This window comes from Euprymna scolopes, chromosome 43 (genome assembly GCF_053919585.1).
Source record: "Euprymna scolopes isolate OS-2025 chromosome 43, ASM5391958v1, whole genome shotgun sequence".
Classification (NCBI taxonomy): Eukaryota; Metazoa; Mollusca; class Cephalopoda; order Sepiida; family Sepiolidae; genus Euprymna; species Euprymna scolopes.
Window position 1 is genome coordinate 43,731,604 of NC_136524.1, and position 19,748 is coordinate 43,751,351.

General features: G+C 31.7%; 1 protein-coding gene across 19 annotated transcripts in view; it reads right to left on the reverse strand.

The window, feature by feature from the left end:
* LOC145268305 (hypoxia-inducible factor 1-alpha-like) overlaps nucleotides 1-19,748 on the reverse strand; it is a 347,774-nt gene that overhangs the window by 26,878 nt on the left and 301,148 nt on the right. For 5 of the 19 annotated variants that reach the window (XM_080123754.1, XM_080123758.1, XM_080123757.1 and 2 more), the window contains 3 exons: nucleotides 18,499-18,630; nucleotides 14,278-14,322; nucleotides 1,027-1,103 (listed from right to left, as the gene is read on the reverse strand). In XM_080123754.1, the coding sequence (XP_079979880.1) occupies nucleotides 1,027-1,103; nucleotides 14,278-14,322; nucleotides 18,499-18,630 (254 nt within the window). Of the gene's footprint in view, nucleotides 1-1,026; nucleotides 1,104-12,108; nucleotides 12,226-14,205; nucleotides 14,323-18,498; nucleotides 18,631-19,748 lie in introns of all 19 variants that reach the window. The other 14 variants (XM_080123746.1, XM_080123747.1, XM_080123742.1 and 11 more) reach the window with 5 other exon arrangements.

Here is a 19,748-nt window from a genome sequence, read left to right on the forward strand (position 1 = left end):
TGTCGCATGAAAAGATATACTTAAATATCTGCAAAAATGTGAGGAATGTACTCACTTTTGTGATACACTGTATATACAATACACACCCATATATATATATATATATATATATATATATGGGTGATACCCAGAAACATGTGTCCATGGATAAATAATATATATAATAAAATATTCCAATATTTAGTAAATAAAAAAGTAAAAACAAAAGTTATGTCCCAAATAAAAGGGGTGATGTAAATAAAAACAAAGGGCAGGTAACTCTCACAATGCTCAAGCGTAACAATTAAATACTACAGAATCGCTAATAAAAATATAAATAAATCAACAATAATTCTTTATATATATATATATATAAAGAATTATTGTTGATTTATTTATATATATATATATATATATATATTAAGATAATTGATAATTTATAACTAAACAAAGTCAATAAATTGTACGATCGTTTCGAAAACACTGTTTTTATTGAGATAAGCATTAAGTCATGGACAATAATTTTATGATATAGTTTTTTGAAACAAAGTCTCCTCATCAGCAAAAATATTGAGTGGGTTTTTTTCTTTTATTGGTTTTGTTGTGTTCCTTCTTATGAAACAGATTTTAAATTTTAATTATAAATTATCAATCATCTTACTAAATATAAAAATAGCTCTAGGATATATGCTTACTGAGTTTATTATATATCTGCATGACAACGAGCACTGTTTTTTCTTGTATTTTAATTACATTAGTGATTTTACTATTACATTAAAATACACTCTGCTCTTTAGACTGCTGTTCTAATCCCCTTTAAATTATATATATATATATATATATATATATATATATATATATATATATATATATATATATATATATATATATTGTAAAAAAATACTTCTAACAGATTTATTCAATATTTCAAAATTTTACTAATTTTGACATGACAGGTAAGTACATAATAGCGATTTTACCTAAAATGCATTTTTTTAAAATTGAATTATATTGCAGAGGTACTAATTTTTTCTTTGTAATACTTACGGCCTTAAATCAGGGAAAACGGTTTTTATTCCCCATTCTTCTTGTCCATAGAAACTCTTTCCTTTGTCATTGGAATCCTAAATAAATAAAAAAAAAATGAAAGATACAAAATATGAAGTTACAAAAATGATATAAGCCGGATAAAAAATAAGTTTAAAAAATAAATAAATAAATAAATAAATAATAATAATAATAAAAATAAGAATAGTAATAATAATAAAAATAGTAATAATAATATTAAAAATAGTAATAATAATAAAAATAATAAAAAATAATAATAATAATAATAATAATAAATAATAGTAATAATAATAAAAGTAATAATCATGTTAAAATAATAATAAAATAATAATAATGATAAAAAATAATAATAAAAATAATAGTAAAAATAATAAAAATTATAGTAATGATAATAATAAAATAATAATAATAATAAAATAATAATAATAAAAATAATAATAATAATATTAAAAGTAATAATAAAATAATAGTAATAATAAAAAAATAATAATAATGATAAAATAATAATAATAATAATAATGATAAGATAATAATATTAATAATAATAATAATAATAATAATAATAATAATAATAATAATAATAATAATAATAATTAAAAACTTTAAAAAGTAGATAAAATAAAATAAAAAGTTACGTAAAAATTGCATTTTTTTTTTTATTTGTACAAAACATTTTTTTTCAATTTACTAAACATTTTTTTTTCCATAGCTTTTATTTTTTAAATTATCAGAATACCTATGGAGGTCTGTTTGCTTAGCAAACGTTTCTAAATGTATATTTCCATGTATTTCTATTTATAAATATATTTAAATATACAATAGCTTATACATTACTAGTAGAAAGAATGCTAAAGCTAAATAAAGTATTTCATAACCAGTAAAGGATGTAGAGTTTACTTCACACATTTGTACAAAAAGTGGTTAAGAAACAAATATATTGTTAAATATTACCAAATAAATAGCTGAATAAGTTTTTAGCATTTTTACTTACTTTAAAACATTTAAATTTAGTCCAAAAAACAAATACTGTCTAGCATTAGGCGAGAACAAGAAAAATGCCCGCGAATTGACACCTAAGTAATTGGAGTTTTGATAATGACTTAAAACAAAATGTCACACTAACATTTATTGGATGGGTTTCTTAACAGTATTTTGGTTTTTTTCTACATCATTATCAAGACCCCAAATATTTAGGCATCAGTTCACGACCATTTTTCTTGTTCTTGCCTAATGCTCAACACTGTTTTCTGGACTAAATAGAAGTTTTAAAGCATGTAAAAACACAAAACTTATTCAGCTACAGGGTGGTCAAAAAGTCAGGTAACATTTTAAAGAAAAACGATATTAGCAATACACGTATATTTAAGTACCATACATTGAAATATAAAATGAAACAAACATGAAATATGTTTATTTTGTTAATTGTCGTCCATGTCTCTCTATCAATCGCTGGAAGCGATTAACCACTGATTGTGTAACACGTGTAATCATGTCAGCTGATATCCGCGCAATCTCCTCTTCAATAAATAACTTTAAAGACGCTATTGTATCAGGCTTCTTGCCATAAACGCTATCCTTTACATAGCCCCAAAGCCAGAAATCAGGAGGGGTAGTTTATATATTACACTCAAATATTTAAACAAATAATATTAAACGAATAGAGATTATAATGGATCATATTGTTTTTTCTACCTTTAACATGTTACCTGACTTTTTGACCACCCTGTAGATAGAAGCGTAACAACGAGTCATCCGAAATATCTGGTACATCCGCTTATTTAGACACCGATGAAACACACTTTAGCTACTCACTCGTTTTCCGATTATTGAAATGTTAGTGAGAATAACTCCTCTCAGATTTATTCCCTTGCCGTGGCCGTGGAATTCTGAATAATGCTTTCCCTCCAAGATGGTTCACTAACATAAACAAAAGATTATGCTTCTGTCTTGAAGCAACTTTTCTACAACATAGTCTTTCACCGAAAATCAGAAATAATCACTCAAACTATCTCTTCAGCAAAGAGCATAAAATATGCAGTAAGGCAATATAATGGGGATACTCAAATTCATGGTGGTTATAGAATCCTTACATAAACCCCTTTCCAACATCTTGCCTTTGGTAACATGCTGACACTTCCAAACTAATCTACTCATGCCAGGTCTTAATTTATCCCTGATTCTCACAAATTTTTCCTTATTACTTTCTCCCACATTTCCATTAACCTTCCTCTGTCAACTTGTCAATCTTATTTTACTTGAGAGTCACTACTTATCAAGACCCGAAGGCCACTCGAGGATAAGGTAAGGTGGTCGTGTAGTAATCGTTAATGCTGTAAATCGGGTAGAATTTGATTATTTATGGGGACGGCTCAATAACAACTTGTTTACATTGGATTTGAAGCCTACCATGTTGTATTCAACCAGGATGCAGGCCAGCGGTACAGTGTTCTACAATCAGACAGTTCTTGGAAAGAAGCTTTGTTCATGGAATCTGCATTTAGATTTAGGCACAGATAGAGAGTAGGAAAAAATCGTTCATAGCAGTTGTAGCTAGTCGAGTGTGAAAGTTTGGCAAAAGGGAGTTCAGTCAAGCACTTGCCATGAAAATAATAGAGCAGAGATAGGCTTGCTGTGGGAAAGAGGTTGCAGGGAAGAGAAAAGGACATCACATACTAGGTTTCGAAGCCTATGTTGAAGTGTATCAAGGTTAGATAGGGCACGCCAAGCTGAGCAGCTCCTGGCCAGATGTGGCAACAGTACTCTATTTTAGGACGTACCTGGCTCTTTTACAGATAGAGGATTGCATCAGCAGTGAGATATCTACTGGAGCAGTAGAGTGATCCAACTATTTCTCCAGCGATCTTGGCAACAGATTTGATGTATGTGTTCCATTTCAGATCAGGAGTTAAGAGCAGTCCCATTAGCTTGCCAAGATATGGAGCTTCTCCAAAACAAGTGCCATTAATTTTAATTAGGGTGTGATGGGGATCAGAGCGATCATGATAAAAGGAGAAAAGCTTGGTTTTCAATGCATTAAAGTTGACCAGCCACCTTTTTCCCCATTGCACCACGTTTTCAAGATCAGGAGAGAGAGAATCAGGAAAATCTTGGTCATTTCTGGCCTTTGAAGTGTTGCCATAGATTGTGGTAAAGTCTGCATAAATGTCTATGAATGATCTAAGAATGTGATTTGAGAGATCATTGATGAAGATCTGGAAGAGAGTTGGGCCCAGGATGGAACCTTGAGGGACGCATATGATAATACTATGAATTTTTGATTTCTGCCCATCAACGACTACTCTTACAAGCTTATCAGAGAAAAAGAATTCAATAATTGAGAAGACATTTCCAGTTATTCCATAGCTGGCAGTTCTATGAAGTAGACCTTTCTGCCATACTCTATCAAAAGCCTTTGATATGTCAAGAGCTATTGCTCTAGAAACGAAGCCCTTGTCAAGAGATTCACTAATCCTGTGTGATAGAATGGTTGGTATATCAACTGTAGATCTCACAGAATGGAAACCATATTCTGACCCAGAAAACAATTCTTCCAATGACATTATGAAAGAGCAAAAGATGAAGACATTGATTGTGGTTATAGTTAGTTAACGTACTTCCTAATTTCCGGCATAGTACTACTGGAAGCGGTGACAAGGCAAATCAGTTCCTTGCTTTTTCCTCTCACGCCTATATCTCCTCTGTGCATGTACATTTATTTACTATATAAATTAAAATAAAAAGCTTTTATTTTTAAAATTTAATAAAACAAAATTTATTTTTATATAATATATTTCTTATAAAATAAAAACATTTTTTTATTTTGTTATTAAAAAAGGCAAAAAAAAAAAAAAAAAACTAATTGTGTTATTTTTATGTGTATAATTAAAAAAATTTTTTATTGTATACTTTTCAATAATGTCTTTTTCTTATATTATATTTCAATAAATCGCTTCATACTAGAAATTAGGAAGTACGCTAGGCAACTATAACCTTGAATGTATATATTATGTATATATTATGTATATATTATGTATATATTATGTATAGTATGTATATATTATGTATATATTATGTATATATTATGTATAGTATGTATATATTATGTATATATTATGTATATATTATGTATAGTATGTATATTGAATGTATATATTATTTGGATGTACGTTAGGCAACTATAACCTTGAATGTATACCATCACAGACTAAACTGAGAGAGGACATTTTTTTTTTTAAGATAAATAAATCATAAAACTGTGTATAGCAATATTGAATGTAGGATCTGTTAGATGATGAAAAAATGTGAATGGACTCCGGCTTCGAATTTGGAAAAGATGATGAAATTGACAAGCAATGTTTATCATATTTTAGGTCAGACATTTTTCTTTTTTTCCTGAGAAGGGGTAGGCGTTTAAGTAACAATGTCACCATCAACTTGCCCTGAACTGTGTTCAGCTTCTGTTCTGTCTCCACTTGGATCTTCCGACCACTCAGTTGTATCAGTTCAGATAAAAATGAAATGTAATAAGTCCTCAGATGTACCTCTCCATCGTACAGTATATCGATACTCTATGGCTGACTGGGATAGCTTCCGCACATTTATATCAGATCTACCTCTGCATTCCATGTTTAAAAAGGATGTGTCCTCTATAGTATCAGACCTGACAGAATGGTTAATTGTAGGTATAGACCGTTTCATACCCTCAAAAGAATTCCAGCAAAAACCTAATAGCCAGCCGTGGTTCTCTCCGGAGTGTGCTGCTGCCATTGCGCATAGAAATCACTTTTTCCATTGCTTCCAATGTAATAGATGTACTGAGACTAAAGCCGCTTTCAGAACTGCCAGCGACCATTGTAAAAAAGTAATAAAGAATGCAAGAGAGGTGTATGCTCAGTCCGTCAAGTCCAAAGTAGCTGAGCAGTGGCTTGGTTCCCACTAGTTTTGGCAAATAGCAAACAGAATCCTGAACAGAAGCGTGTGCTCTATCCCAACTATCATCAATGGACCTGAGGTAATCTCGTCAGCATCAGACAAAGCCAAACTCTTTGCCAAGAACTTTGCAGCTAATTCTAACTTTTGTAACCAAGGCTGCCAACCTCCAATATTTCCTCCTGTATCAGAAAACATGCTATATGATATACAAATATGTGTACATGATGTTGCCAAGCTAATCAAAAATGTTGATTCCAGTAAAGCAACTGGCCCTGACGGTATTCCAATTATAGTACTCAAAAGACTTCAACCAGAAGTTGCGCCCATCCTTACAAAACTTTAAATGCGGTCTTAAGGAGAATTGCTTCCTGGCACCCTGGAAAATCTCATCAGTATGCCCTGTATTTAAGAATTCAGGTGATCGCTCATCTCCCTCACAGTACAGGCCAATAAGTCTCCTGTGTGTCATGAGTAAGTTGCTGGAATCTGTGTTAAATAGAGAAGGAAAAATGACCTTCTTAGTGACATGCAATATGGTTTCCGTTCTGCTAGATCTACAGCAGATGTGCTTACAGTTATATCTCATAGGATTAGTGAATCTCTCAATGGAGGCTACCTTTCTAGGGAAATTGCTCTTGACATATCAAAGGCCTTTGATAGAGTATGGCATAAAGGTTTACTTCACAAGATCTCCAGCTACGGTATAGCTGGAAATGTCTTCTCAATTATTAAATCATTTCTCTCTGATAGGTTCATAAGAGTAGTGGTTGATGGGCAGAAATCAGAAGCTCTCAGTATTAATGCTGGAGTCCCTCAGGAGTCATCCTGGGCCCAACTCTCTTCCTGATCTATATTAATGATCTTCCAAATCACATCCTTACATCATTCGTAGACATCTATGCTGATCACTACTATCTATGGTAGCACATCTAAGACCGTAAACGACCAAGTTCTCTGATTCTCTCTCGGTGGCTTTTTACTTTTAATGCATCTAAAACCAAGCTTATATCTTTATATCATCAACGCTCTGATCCCCATCTGGCATCAATTGTAATGAATGGCTCTCGTCTTGGAGAGGCCTCATGTTTTGACAAGCTTCTGGGCTTGACCTTTACCCCGATCTTAAATGGAACATATACATTAAATCCGTTGCCAAGGCCGCTGGAAAAATGGTAGGATCCTTCTATCGATCCAGTAGATATCTCACTGCTGATGCAATTCTCTATCTATATAAGAGCCAGGTACGTCCAAGGATGGAGTACTGTTGCCACATCTGGGCAGGAGCTGCTAGAAAGGACTTATCCTGCCTTGATAGAGTTCAAAATAGACTTTGTAGCCTTGCGGGGGATGTCCTTTTTTCTTCCCTGCAACCTCTTTCTCACAGAAGAGATGTTGTGAGTTTGTCTCTGCTTTATCGTTATTTTCATGGCAAGTGCTCGGCTGAGCTCCATTCTATGGTTCCCCCTCACCAAACTTTCACAAGAAACACCGTCTAGCAGAAAACACTATCACTAATTTCCCCCACTCTTTATCTAAACCTAAACGTAGATTCCATGAACAAAGCTTCTTTCTTAGAACTGCATGCCTATGGAATTGTCTTCCGTTTTTCTGCTGACTACAATATGGTTGTCTTCAAGTCTAACGTAAACAAGTTTTTTATGAGCCGTTCCATATAAGTTAACAAATTTATCGAATCTCCATTACTAACGGTTACTATATTGTCCAATTTCTACTGTACACTCTTTAACCCTTATCCTCGAGTGGCCTCTTGGCCTTGATAAGTGGTGATGACTATGTAAAAAACAAAAACAAAAAAAACATTTTTTTCTTATTATTGACACAAGAAAATCGTACTTCAGTTCATAATTGAAAATTCAATATTTTTTTTATTACAAATAATCAAATCAAACTTTAATCATTGAAATGTTTGGGGGTGAGGTGTGTGTGTGGGGGGGGGTATTACAAATAATCCAAACTTTACAATTGAGATTATTTTCTGTGAAAAAATAGTCCATTTACAAGTTTGTATAATTAGAATGTTTATATTTTAGTTGGAAACTATTTTTGAAAAGAATTTGTCTAATAAACACCTTAGCTGTTTACACGACACTGTTCAGATGTGTTATAATCGAAAAGAAATCATGCCAGAATTAATCTTAGATGCAAAGAAAAAGAGGAAACAGTTAAATTGATGTAGCAAATTTGACTATGAAGTCATATAGCATAATTGCAGAAAAATATGGGGACTGGGATCTCTGCAATCAATATTTTAACTAAATTTAGAAAAAAATACAACATGACTTAAGAAAAAATAATTCGAGAAGATTTGAATTTCAAAAAATTAAAAGAGGCAGGAAAACTGTATGCGATATATAAAAAGAACTAAAATAAGAACTCTGCACACTCTTAAAATAAATGCAAAGCTAAGATCCATAATAGTAGTATGGAACTATCCAAGTATTGTTAAGATTTGGTGATGGAACTATCCAAGTATTGTTAAGACTTGGTAATGGAACTATCCAAGTATTGTTAAGACTTGGTAATGGAACTATTCAAGTATTGTTAAGATTTAGTGATGGAACTATTCAAGTATTGTTAAGATTTGGTGATGGAACTATCCAAGTATTGTTAAGACTTGGTAATGGAACTATCCAAGTATTGTTAAGACTTGGTAATGGAACTATTCAAGTATTGTTAAGACTTGGTAATGGAACTATCCAAGTATTGTTAAGACTTGGTAATGGAACTATTCAAGTATTGTTAAGATTTGGTGATGGAACTATCCAAGTATTGCTAAGATTTGGTGATGGAACTATTCAAGTATTGTTAAGATTTGGTGATGGAACTATTCAAGTATTGTTAAGATTTGGTGATGGAACTATCCAAGTATTGTTAAGACTTGGTAATGGAACTATCCAAGTATTGTTAAGACTTGGTAATGGAACTATTCAAGTATTGTTAAGACTTGGTAATGGAACTATCCAAGTATTGTTAAGACTTGGTAATGGAACTATTCAAGTATTGTTAAGATTTGGTGATGGAACTATCCAAGTATTGCTAAGATTTGGTGATGGAACTATCCAAGTATTGTTAAGACTTGGTAATGGAACTATCCAAGTATTGCTAAGACTTGGTAATGGAACTATCCAAGTATTGTTAAGACTTGGTAATGGAACTATCCAAGTATTGTTAAGATTTGGTGATGGAACTATCCAAGTATTGTTAAGATTTGGTGATGGAACTATTCAAGTATTGTTAAGACTTGGTAATGGAACTATTCAAGTATTGTTAAGATTTGGTAATGGAACTATCCAAGTATTGTTAAGATTTGGTAATGGAACTATCCAAGTATTGTTAAGATTTGGTGATGGAACTATTCAAGTATTGTTAAGACTTGGTAATGGAACTATTCAAGTATTGTTAAGACTTGGTAATGGAACTATTCAAGTATTGTTAAGACTTGGTAATGGAACTATTCAAGTATTGTTAAGATTTGGTAATGGAACTATCCAAGTATTGTTAAGACTTGGTAATGGAACTATCCAAGTATTGTTAAGATTTGGTAATGGAACTATCCAAGTATTGTTAAGATTTGGTGATGGAACTATTCAAGTATTGTTAAGATTTGGTGATGGAACTATCCAAGTATTGTTAAGACTTGGTAATGGAACTATTCAAGTATTGTTAAGATTTGGTGATGGAACTATTCAAGTATTGTTAAGATTTGGTAATGGAACTATCCAAGTATTGTTAAGACTTGGTAATGGAACTATCCAAGTATTGTTAAGATTTGGTGATGGAACTATCCAAGTATTGCTAAGATTTGGTGATGGAACTATCCTAGTATTGTTAAGACTTGGTAATGGAACTATCCAAGTATTGTTAAGACTTGGTAATGGAACTATTCAAGTATTGTTAAGATTTGGTGATGGAACTATTCAAGTATTGCTAAGATTTGGTAATGGAACTATCCAAGTATTGCTAAGATTTGGTGATGGAACTATCCAAGTATTGTTAAGACTTGGTAATGGAACTATCCAAGTATTGTTAAGATTTGGTAATGGAACTATCCAAGTATTGTTAAGATTTGGTAATGGAACTATCCAAGTATTGTTAAGATTTGGTAATGGAACTATCCAAGTATTGTTAAGACTTGGTAATGGAACTATCCAAGTATTGTTAAGACTTGGTAATGGAACTATCCAAGTATTGTTAAGACTTGGTAATGGAACTATTCAAGTATTGTTAAGATTTGGTGATGGAACTATCCAAGTATTGCTAAGATTTGGTGATGGAACTATCCAAGTATTGTTAAGATTTGGTAATGGAACTATCCAAGTATTGTTAAGATTTGGTAATGGAACTATCCAAGTATTGTTAAGACTTGGTAATGGAACTATCCAAGTATTGTTAAGATTTGGTAATGGAACTATCCAAGTATTGTTAAGACTTGGTAATGGAACTATCCAAGTATTGTTAAGATTTGGTAATGGAACTATCCAAGTATTGTTAAGACTTGGTAATGGAACTATTCAAGTATTGCTAAGATTTGGTGATGGAACTATCCAAGTATTGCTAAGATTTGGTGATGGAACTATCCAAGTATTGTTAAGATTTGGTGATGGAACTATCCAAGTATTGTTAAGATTTGGTAATGGAACTATCCAAGTATTGTTAAGACTTGGTAATGGAACTATCCAAGTATTGTTAAGATTTGGTAATGGAACTATCCAAGTATTGTTAAGACTTGGTAATGGAACTATCCAAGTATTGCTAAGATTTGGTGATGGAACTATCCAAGTATTGTTAAGATTTGGTAATGGAACTATTCAAGTATTGTTAAGATTTGGTAATGGAACTATCCAAGTATTGCTAAGATTTGGTGATGGAACTATCCAAGTATTGTTAAGACTTGGTAATGGAACTATCCTAGTATTGCTAAGACTTGGTAATGGAACTATCCAAGTATTGTTAAGACTTGGTAATGGAACTATTCAAGTATTGTTAAGATTTGGTAATGGAACTATCCAAGTATTGTTAAGATTTAGTGATGGAACTATTCAAGTATTGTTAAGATTTGGTAATGGAACTATCCAAGTATTGTTAAGACTTGGTAATGGAACTATCCAAGTATTGTTAAGACTTGGTAATGGAACTATTCAAGTATTGTTAAGACTTGGTAATGGAACTATTCAAGTATTGTTAAGATTTGGTGATGGAACTATCCAAGTATTGTTAAGACTTGGTAATGGAACTATCCAAGTATTGTTAAGACTTGGTAATGGAACTATTCAAGTATTGTTAAGACTTGGTAATGGAACTATTCAAGTATTGTTAAGACTTGGTGATGGAACTATTCAAGTATTGTTAAGATTTGGTGATGGAACTATCCAAGTATTGTTAAGACTTGGTAATGGAACTATCCAAGTATTGTTAAGACTTGGTGATGGAACTATCCAAGTATTGCTAAGATTTGGTGATGGAACTATCCAAGTATTGTTAAGACTTGGTAATGGAACTATTCAAGTATTGTTAAGATTTGGTGATGGAACTATCCAAGTATTGTTAAGATTTGGTAATGGAACTATCCTAGTATTGCTAAGACTTGGTAATGAAACTATTCAAGTATTGTTAAGACTTGGTAATGGAACTATCCAAGTATTGTTAAGACTTGGTAATGGAACTATCCAAGTATTGTTAAGACTTGGTAATGGAACTATCCAAGTATTGTTAAGACTTGGTAATGGAACTATCCAAGTATTGTTAAGATTTGGTGATGGAACTATTCAAGTCATACTACAATTCATGATAGAACAAATTCTATGATTGATGATGTGAACAGATTTGCCATTTTAGAGCAGCTGATAGAAATAGTTAATATTAAGTTTTTAAAGTTAATCTTTGTTCAAAACTCGATTTTGTTTTTTTTTCAATATTGTTTTTCAGATGTTATTAAATTTTGAAGTAATTGACTTTAAAAGCTAATATTTAGAATTTTTGTGACACCTTTAAGTTGTCAATAAAAAAATGTGACCGCCCCCCCCCCCACTCCTTACTCACTGATCCATTAGCTCCCTTATCCATCAATGAATCTATTGATCTTTCCTAGGATACAAAAACTGAACAGACCTTTTTAATTTTTTTTTTATAATAGGGTCTGCCATTGAAATTTTTGTTGGTATCCATTGTTGAATATCTTACAGAATTGTCTTCACTCTGTTGCTGATTATCAGGAGGACACGTCATCTGGAAATCAATTGATTGATTTATTGGTTATAGTTGATAAATTTTCTTTGTTGATAAATTTAAAAAAACGTTACACATATATCAAATAAGTTTTAACACCTACAACATGAAACACTTAAACAATAATAACTAACATTATACGCATGCATAAGTATATATTCAGGTTTGAGATGTTCAAAAGTAGGAACTAATGAACTCGACAAGGTCGTTAGATAGTGCTCGATAACAAGAGCAAAATATTTTGTTCGAGGATAAACAGTTACATTTGGTTGTTACAAACAGCCCTCTGTTTCAGTCAATGAGACTTCCTCAGGCGACCCTGAACAATTCGATGCCATAATGGTTCGCCTGATGAAGTTTCATTGACTAAAACAGATGGCTGTTTGTAGCGACCAAATGTAACTGTTCATCCTCAAATTAAAAAAAAATATATAAGAATCAGTAAAGAGAGATAAAAGAGTAATATATATATATATATATTAATTCATTTGTTTAATAGGGGTATACATAAATTGGGGTATTTGGGTAAAAAAGAAACTCTTTTATACCATGGTATTTCAAAGCCCAATGCTTCTCATCAGAAGAGTAGAGAAGATGCTAAGTAATATAATGGGGATGCAATGTCTAGCGATTGTTTCATTAGGAGCGAAATAAATTATTGAGGTTGTTTGAGGGGGCTTTATTGATCTCTGTGATATAGGAGGAGTTAGGGTTTGCAATAAATAATGTAAGTAGGTGTATAGCATGTCTATCATATTGGGTTTAATGAATGCGGACAGTATGTGTTTTTATTTTCTTGGGGAGAATATAGGGTAAGTTGAAAGAGATTTCTTTTGCAATCATGTGTAGATGTGTTGTAGCTACTGAGGTTGTTTTTACATGAGATATGGGGTTTATGCTAAGTTGGTAATTTTTTAGCAAGGGTATCTGAGACTATAACAGCATTTAGAAGAGATATATGTCATTGGGCGTAATAGTATGATACTTAAAGTGAAGGGGTGAATTATAGGGGTACAGTGTACTAAGATTTTAACTGAGTAAGGTAGAGGATACAGATGGTATAGTAAAGAGATAAATTACCAGGAGTTATGGGGTGAATAGTTTGTTAAAACATAATTAGCAAATAATAGTTTATAATAGTAGTTCTAAGGGGTATGTGGTTACTAAGTATAAGAGAGTTATAAAAATATAGGATAATAAAAACTAAAAAGTAGGGCAATAAGGTGGATTAAGAAAAAAAATAAAACATAACGAAAGAAAAAATCATTCCAGAAGATTTGAATTACAAAAAATTAAAAAGGCGGGAAGACTGTATGTGATATAAAAAAAGAACTAAAATAAAAACTCTGCTCACTCTTAAAATAAATGCAAAGTTAAGATCCATAGCGGTAGCATAGAACTATCCAAGTATTGTTAGGATTTGGTAATGGAACTATCCTAGTATTGCTAAGACTTGGTAATGGAACTATCCTAGTATGGTTAAGACTTGGTAATGGAACTATCCTAGTATTGTTAAGACTTGGTAATGGAACTATCCTAGTATTGTTAAGACTTGGTAATGGAACTATCCAAGTATTGTTAAGACTTGGTAATGGAACTATCCAAGTATTGTTAAGATTTGGTGATGGAACTAATCAAGTCATACTACAATTCATGATAGAACAAATTCTATGATTGATGATGTGAACAGATTTGCCATTTTAGAGCAGCTGATAGAAATAGTTAATATTAAGTTTTTAAAATTCATCTTTGTTCAAAACTCGATTTTGTTGTTTTTTTAATATTGTTTTTCAGATGTTATTAAATTTTGAAGTAGTTGACTTTAAAAGCTAATATTTAGAATTTTTGTGACACCTTTAAGTTGTCAATAAAAAAAAAATGTGACCGCCCCCCCCCCCACTCCTTACTCACTGATCCATTAGCTCCCTTATCCATCAATGAATCTATTGATCTTTCCTAGGATACAAAAACCGCACAGACCTTTTTAATTTTTTTTTTATAATAGGGTCTGCCATTGAAATTTTTGTTGGTATCCATTGTTGAATATCTTACAGAATTGTCTTCACTCTGTTGCTGATTATCAGGAGGACACGTCATCTGGAAATCAATTGATTGATTTATTGGTTATAATTGATAAATTTTCTTTGTTGATAAATTTAAAAAAACGTTACACATATATCAAATAAGTTTTAACACCTACAACATGAAACACTTAAACAATAATAACTAACATTATACGCATGCATAAGTATATATTCAGGATTGAGATGCTCAAAAGTAAGGACTAATGAATATAACAAGGTTGTTAGATAGTGCTCGATAACAAGAGCAAAATATTTTTTTTGTTTTTTTTTATTTACCTGAGGGTAAACAGTTACATTTGGTCGCTACAAACAGCCATCTGTTTCAGTCAATGAGACTTCATCAGGCGACCCTGAACAATTTGATGCCATAATGGTTCAGGGGTCGCGTGACGAAATTCCATTGACTAAAACAGATGGCTGTTTGTAGCGACCAAATGTAACTGTTCATCCTCATATATATATATATATATATATATATATATATATATATATATATATATGTATATGTAAGAATCAGTAAAGAGAAAAAATCAACGTATAAAAACTATATAGTAATATATATATATATTAGATTAATTCATTTGTTTAATAGGGGTATACATAAATTGGGGTATTTGGGTAAAAAATGAACTCTTTTATACCATGGTATTTCGAAGTCTAATGCTTCTCATCAGAAGAGTAGAGAAGATGCTAAGTAATATAATGGGGATGCAATGTCTAGCGATAGTTTCATTAGGAGCGAAATAAATTATTGAGGTTGTTTGGGCGAGGGGGCTTTATTGATCTCTGTGATATAGGAGGAGTTAGGGTTAGGGTTGTGATGTAGTTTGCAATAAATAATGTGAGTTGGTGTATAGCATGTCTATCATATTGGGTTTAATGTATGCGGACAGTATGTGTTTTTACGCTCTTGGAGAGAATATAGGGTAAGTTGAAAGAGGTTTCTTTTGCAATCATATGTGTAGATGTGTTGTAGCTACTGAGGTTGTTTTTACATGAGATATGGGGTTTATGCTAAGTTAGTAATTTTTTAGCAAGTGCATCTGAGACTATAAAAGCATTTAGAAGAGATATATGTCGTTGGGCGTAATATTATTGTACTTAAAGTGAAGGGGTGAATTATAGGGGGTGCAGTGTACTAAGATTTTAACTGAGTAAGGTAGAGGATACAGATGGTATAGTAAAGAGATAAATTACCAGGAGTTATGGGGTGAATAGTTTGTTAAAACATAATTAGCGAATAATAGTTTATAATAGTAGTTCTAAAGGGTATGTGGTTACTAAGTATAAGAGAGTTAAAAAAATATAGGATAATAAAAAATAAAAAGTAGAGGAATAAGGTGGATAAAAGTGGAAAAAAAAACAAAAAACTAATTAAGATATAACGAGTCAAGTGACAGAAAGGAAGAAGCAAAAATGGATGAAGAGATAAAGATGGAGAAATAAAATAAATATAAAAAAACTATAAAACATACAAAATAAAAATAAAAATTATATAGAAAGATATCAAATAAAATTAAAGTTCAATCCATGAGAAATTATCCAGTTAGAGATAGTTCTCAAGGTCAGATGTGGGGAATGTCGTTTGCCAAGCCTTTAAAGCAGGTCCTTATTGGATGCAGAGCCAGTGATGAAATATTTTTTTTTAAATCCAATACAGATAAATATATAAACATATATGTAGGTTTCCTTGTGAGGAAATTGTCTTTGCACAGTTTAGTTACAGTTAACTCCCCCATATATACCTTTTATTTTTTTATTACCGTTTTATCTGTTTAGTTACACATGTTTCAGTTGCCGGATCATATCTATGATCCAGCAGCCTCGTGAGACCTTACAGAAATCTTATATATATATTATCTAGATTTAAAATTATTTTAGCTAATAAATCTAGATAATATATATATATGTAATAAACTTATTCTAGTGAAGTACATCGATAAATACATTTAATAAGAATATTTTAGTTTTAATTATTTTGGTTAATAAACCATGTAAATACTAGGGGATAACTTGAAGTTAAACTATTAGATCAAGGAGACGCAACTCTAGACAAATTTAATTTGTTGGTATAATTTATCATTATATATAATATACCATCAGAGAAAGATGCCTACGATTTGCCGGTCATTGTCTGAGGAGCAAGCAAGAATTGGTCAGTGATGTATTGCTATGGACTCCACGATATGGACGCGCAAGCAGAGGATGACCTAGATCTACGTACATCCAACAAATAGCACACGACGCCAACTGTGAACCTGAAGATCTGAGGCAACTGATGGAAGACAGGAAACTCTGGAGAGGAAGAGTCACATTGGTCCGGGCAAGGGCCCATGATGATGATGATGATGATGATGATTCAAAATAAGAACGTCCAAAAGTAAGGGACAAAATTGAGAAAACCAATGTAAGAAGCAAGCAAATTTTTTGATTTCCTCTAAAGAATAAGTCTTAGTCATTTGTAAATGTTGCCTCAGCCGGCACTATGGCAAAACGCCAAAAACTTGATTACTCTGTGAGACAAGCTATTGTGAAGCTACACAAGGAAAAGCACACCATTAGAGAGATTTCAGAGAAAGTGAAACGTTCCAAGAGTGTTGTAGGCAGGGTTGTTAAATCCTACAATGATATTGGCAAAATAGTGCTTTTAAAATTGGCACCCTGCAAAACTTCGGCAGCATATGTCATTAAAGAGCCGTTTTAAGTCTTGCACAGAAATTAAAGGGGTTATGAATAATACCTCATGTGTTAATGTGTCAAGACAGACTGTTTTTAGATGACTGCAAGAAATAGGGCTGTTTGATCGAACCCCAGGGAAGAAACCACTTGCTAGTTCGAAGAATAAGAAAATAAGATTAGAGTTTGCAAAGAGTATGTAATTTGGACATATGAAAATTGGGCAAAAGTATTTTTCAGTGATGAAAGCAAGTTTAATTTAATTGGAAATGAAAAAAAAACAATGTAAAGAGACGTATTGGTGAAAGATGAAGTGCAAAGTGTAATAAGAAAACTGTCAAGTTTGGGGGGGCAGAAACGTCATAGTATTTGGAATGTTTTCTAGCCTCTTGTCCGGTTACAAACTCGTGTAAATGCGCAGATCTATAAAAACATTGTTCAAGATAATGTTGTGCCAATCATATAGAATTCAGGTTTCGATAGGGCTACCTTTATGCAAGATAAAGCCCCATGTCACAAGGCAAAGGTGGTAATGAGTTACCTTAGCGAGTAAGATTTTGAAATTATGGATTGGCCACTGCAAAGTCTTGACCTAAATCCCATAGAAAAGTTTTGGAAGACCTTAGGAGTGGAAGTTATGGAAAGAAATCCCACTAACACAGAGGATTTGTGGATAAAGTTTCAAGAATAATGGTCTAAAATTAGCATCGAAGATTGTCAAGAACTGATTCGTTCTTGCAGTCGAAGATGTGCAGCTGTCATTGAGAGCAAGTGCTCATTTACTAAATATTGATTGTACATGTATTTTTATTGTTTTTTTGGCTGTTTACATTGTTTTTCTCAATTTTGTCCCTTACTAATTATCAAAGTATACTTACGCAGATAGATATGAAAAGTCTTTATTAAAGTTTGTGCCTATTTATATTCTATGGAGGCCAGGCGAGAACCCAGACCCCACAATTTTATTATACCATCCCTATTTTAGTTGAAACATACTTATCAAAGTATTATTATGTACCATATATATCAAAAACACCTGTAAACGTTTTTTTTTTTATTTTTTAATTTTTTATTTCCATACTTTGTGGACCAGGTGCGAACGCAGACCCCACAATTTTAATGAACCACCGTTCTGCCAGATCAAACATACCCATTTCTGTGTCTCGATACATCTTCTATTATTATATGTAATCAGTTTTTTAAAATAGTCAACCATATAGGAGCCTATTCGTGACCAGACACACACACACATTCAGCTTTATAATATAGATATATATATATCAATCACTATTAATTAGTCTAAGATATATCTTTATTTTTAGATCTAATGCTACTTGTTTATGACCAAAGTCTATTTGTTTACAACCAAATAAATTATTTTCTGGAAATCTCCTGAATTTTCGTAAATGACCTTATTTAGACCCCTAAATAGATTTGAATTGTATAAATTTTGACTAGAATCATACTGAACTTAAAGATGGTATAAAGAGAAGTTTAAATGATGTGAATATACCTCTGGAGTGTTGCCAATACTTGATTCAGGAGAAAGTTCTGTAGAGATACTTGATCCAGGGGAGAGATTCGTGGCAAAACATGGTCCATATGACGTCTTCAATGAATCTGATGTATAGTCATTAGTAGTATCCTTAAAAAAAAAAAAATCGACATGAAAATAAAAAATGAGGCAGTACTCCAGCACAAAAAAAAAAAAAGTCGACATGAAAATAAAAAATGAGGCAGTACTCCAGCACAAAAAAAAAAAAAATCATGAAACATTTAATGCAAGAAAAACACTCACTGTATGTGATGAATTTATAAAAGTTAATTGTATTTTAATGAAAATAATTTAAAAGAAACTTTTTTTTTTTTTACAAAACAGTTAATTTTTTTTTCCTTCTGTTACTGCTCCACCTTTTGAACCTTTTGAAAAGAAATTTTTTTTAAAAAATGCATCCAAACTACTTTTATTACCTTTGGTAATTTATTTGTATACTTAATTTTTTGCCCCCTCTTTTCTTCTGTTGGAAATTCTTGACAATCGGCAATTTAGGATTTAATTAATTTACAATTTAATTTGCTCTTCTGATTGGATAAGTGCTTCAGCATCTTTCAGTCAGAAAAAGCCAACAAAAAGTTGGCTTTTTCTGGTTCAAACCATACCCATACCATTTATTCTTAATGATGTTTTATTGTTTTTAAATATCTAGAAGCTTCAATGTGAAATCATTTGTTTTGCAAAAAGAACTTTTACTTATTGATAGTTGACATTTTTATAATAATAATAATAATAATAATAATGTTTAATTTACATTATATAATGTAATGAATTTGTTTAATAATTCAAAATGAGATAGTTTTAATGTTTCAAGTAAAATATTTATGTGGTTTTGATTCTTTGAACTCCTGTACTCATCTTGAGTGTTAATTTTCACAATGTTTAAGTTTATGTAACCCACAACCTTCTTCAGGAGTATCTTGTCAAACGCTAGTCTGCATGAAATTTAAAATGGAACCCTTTTAATCCAATGGGGTAGGATCCTCATTTCATCCCAAGTAATTCATAATTGTATTTTGAGTATCTTCCTAGTCATGGTTGAAGGAATGAGAGTCTACAGAGTCACAGAGAGTTTAGCAGAAAGAAGAAAAAGAGTACAGTGAAAAGAAAAGAGAGTACAGCAAAAAGAGTACAGCGAAAAAGAGAGAACAGCAAAAAGAAAAGAGAAAACAGCAAAAAGAAAAGAGAAAACAGCAAAAAGAAAAGAG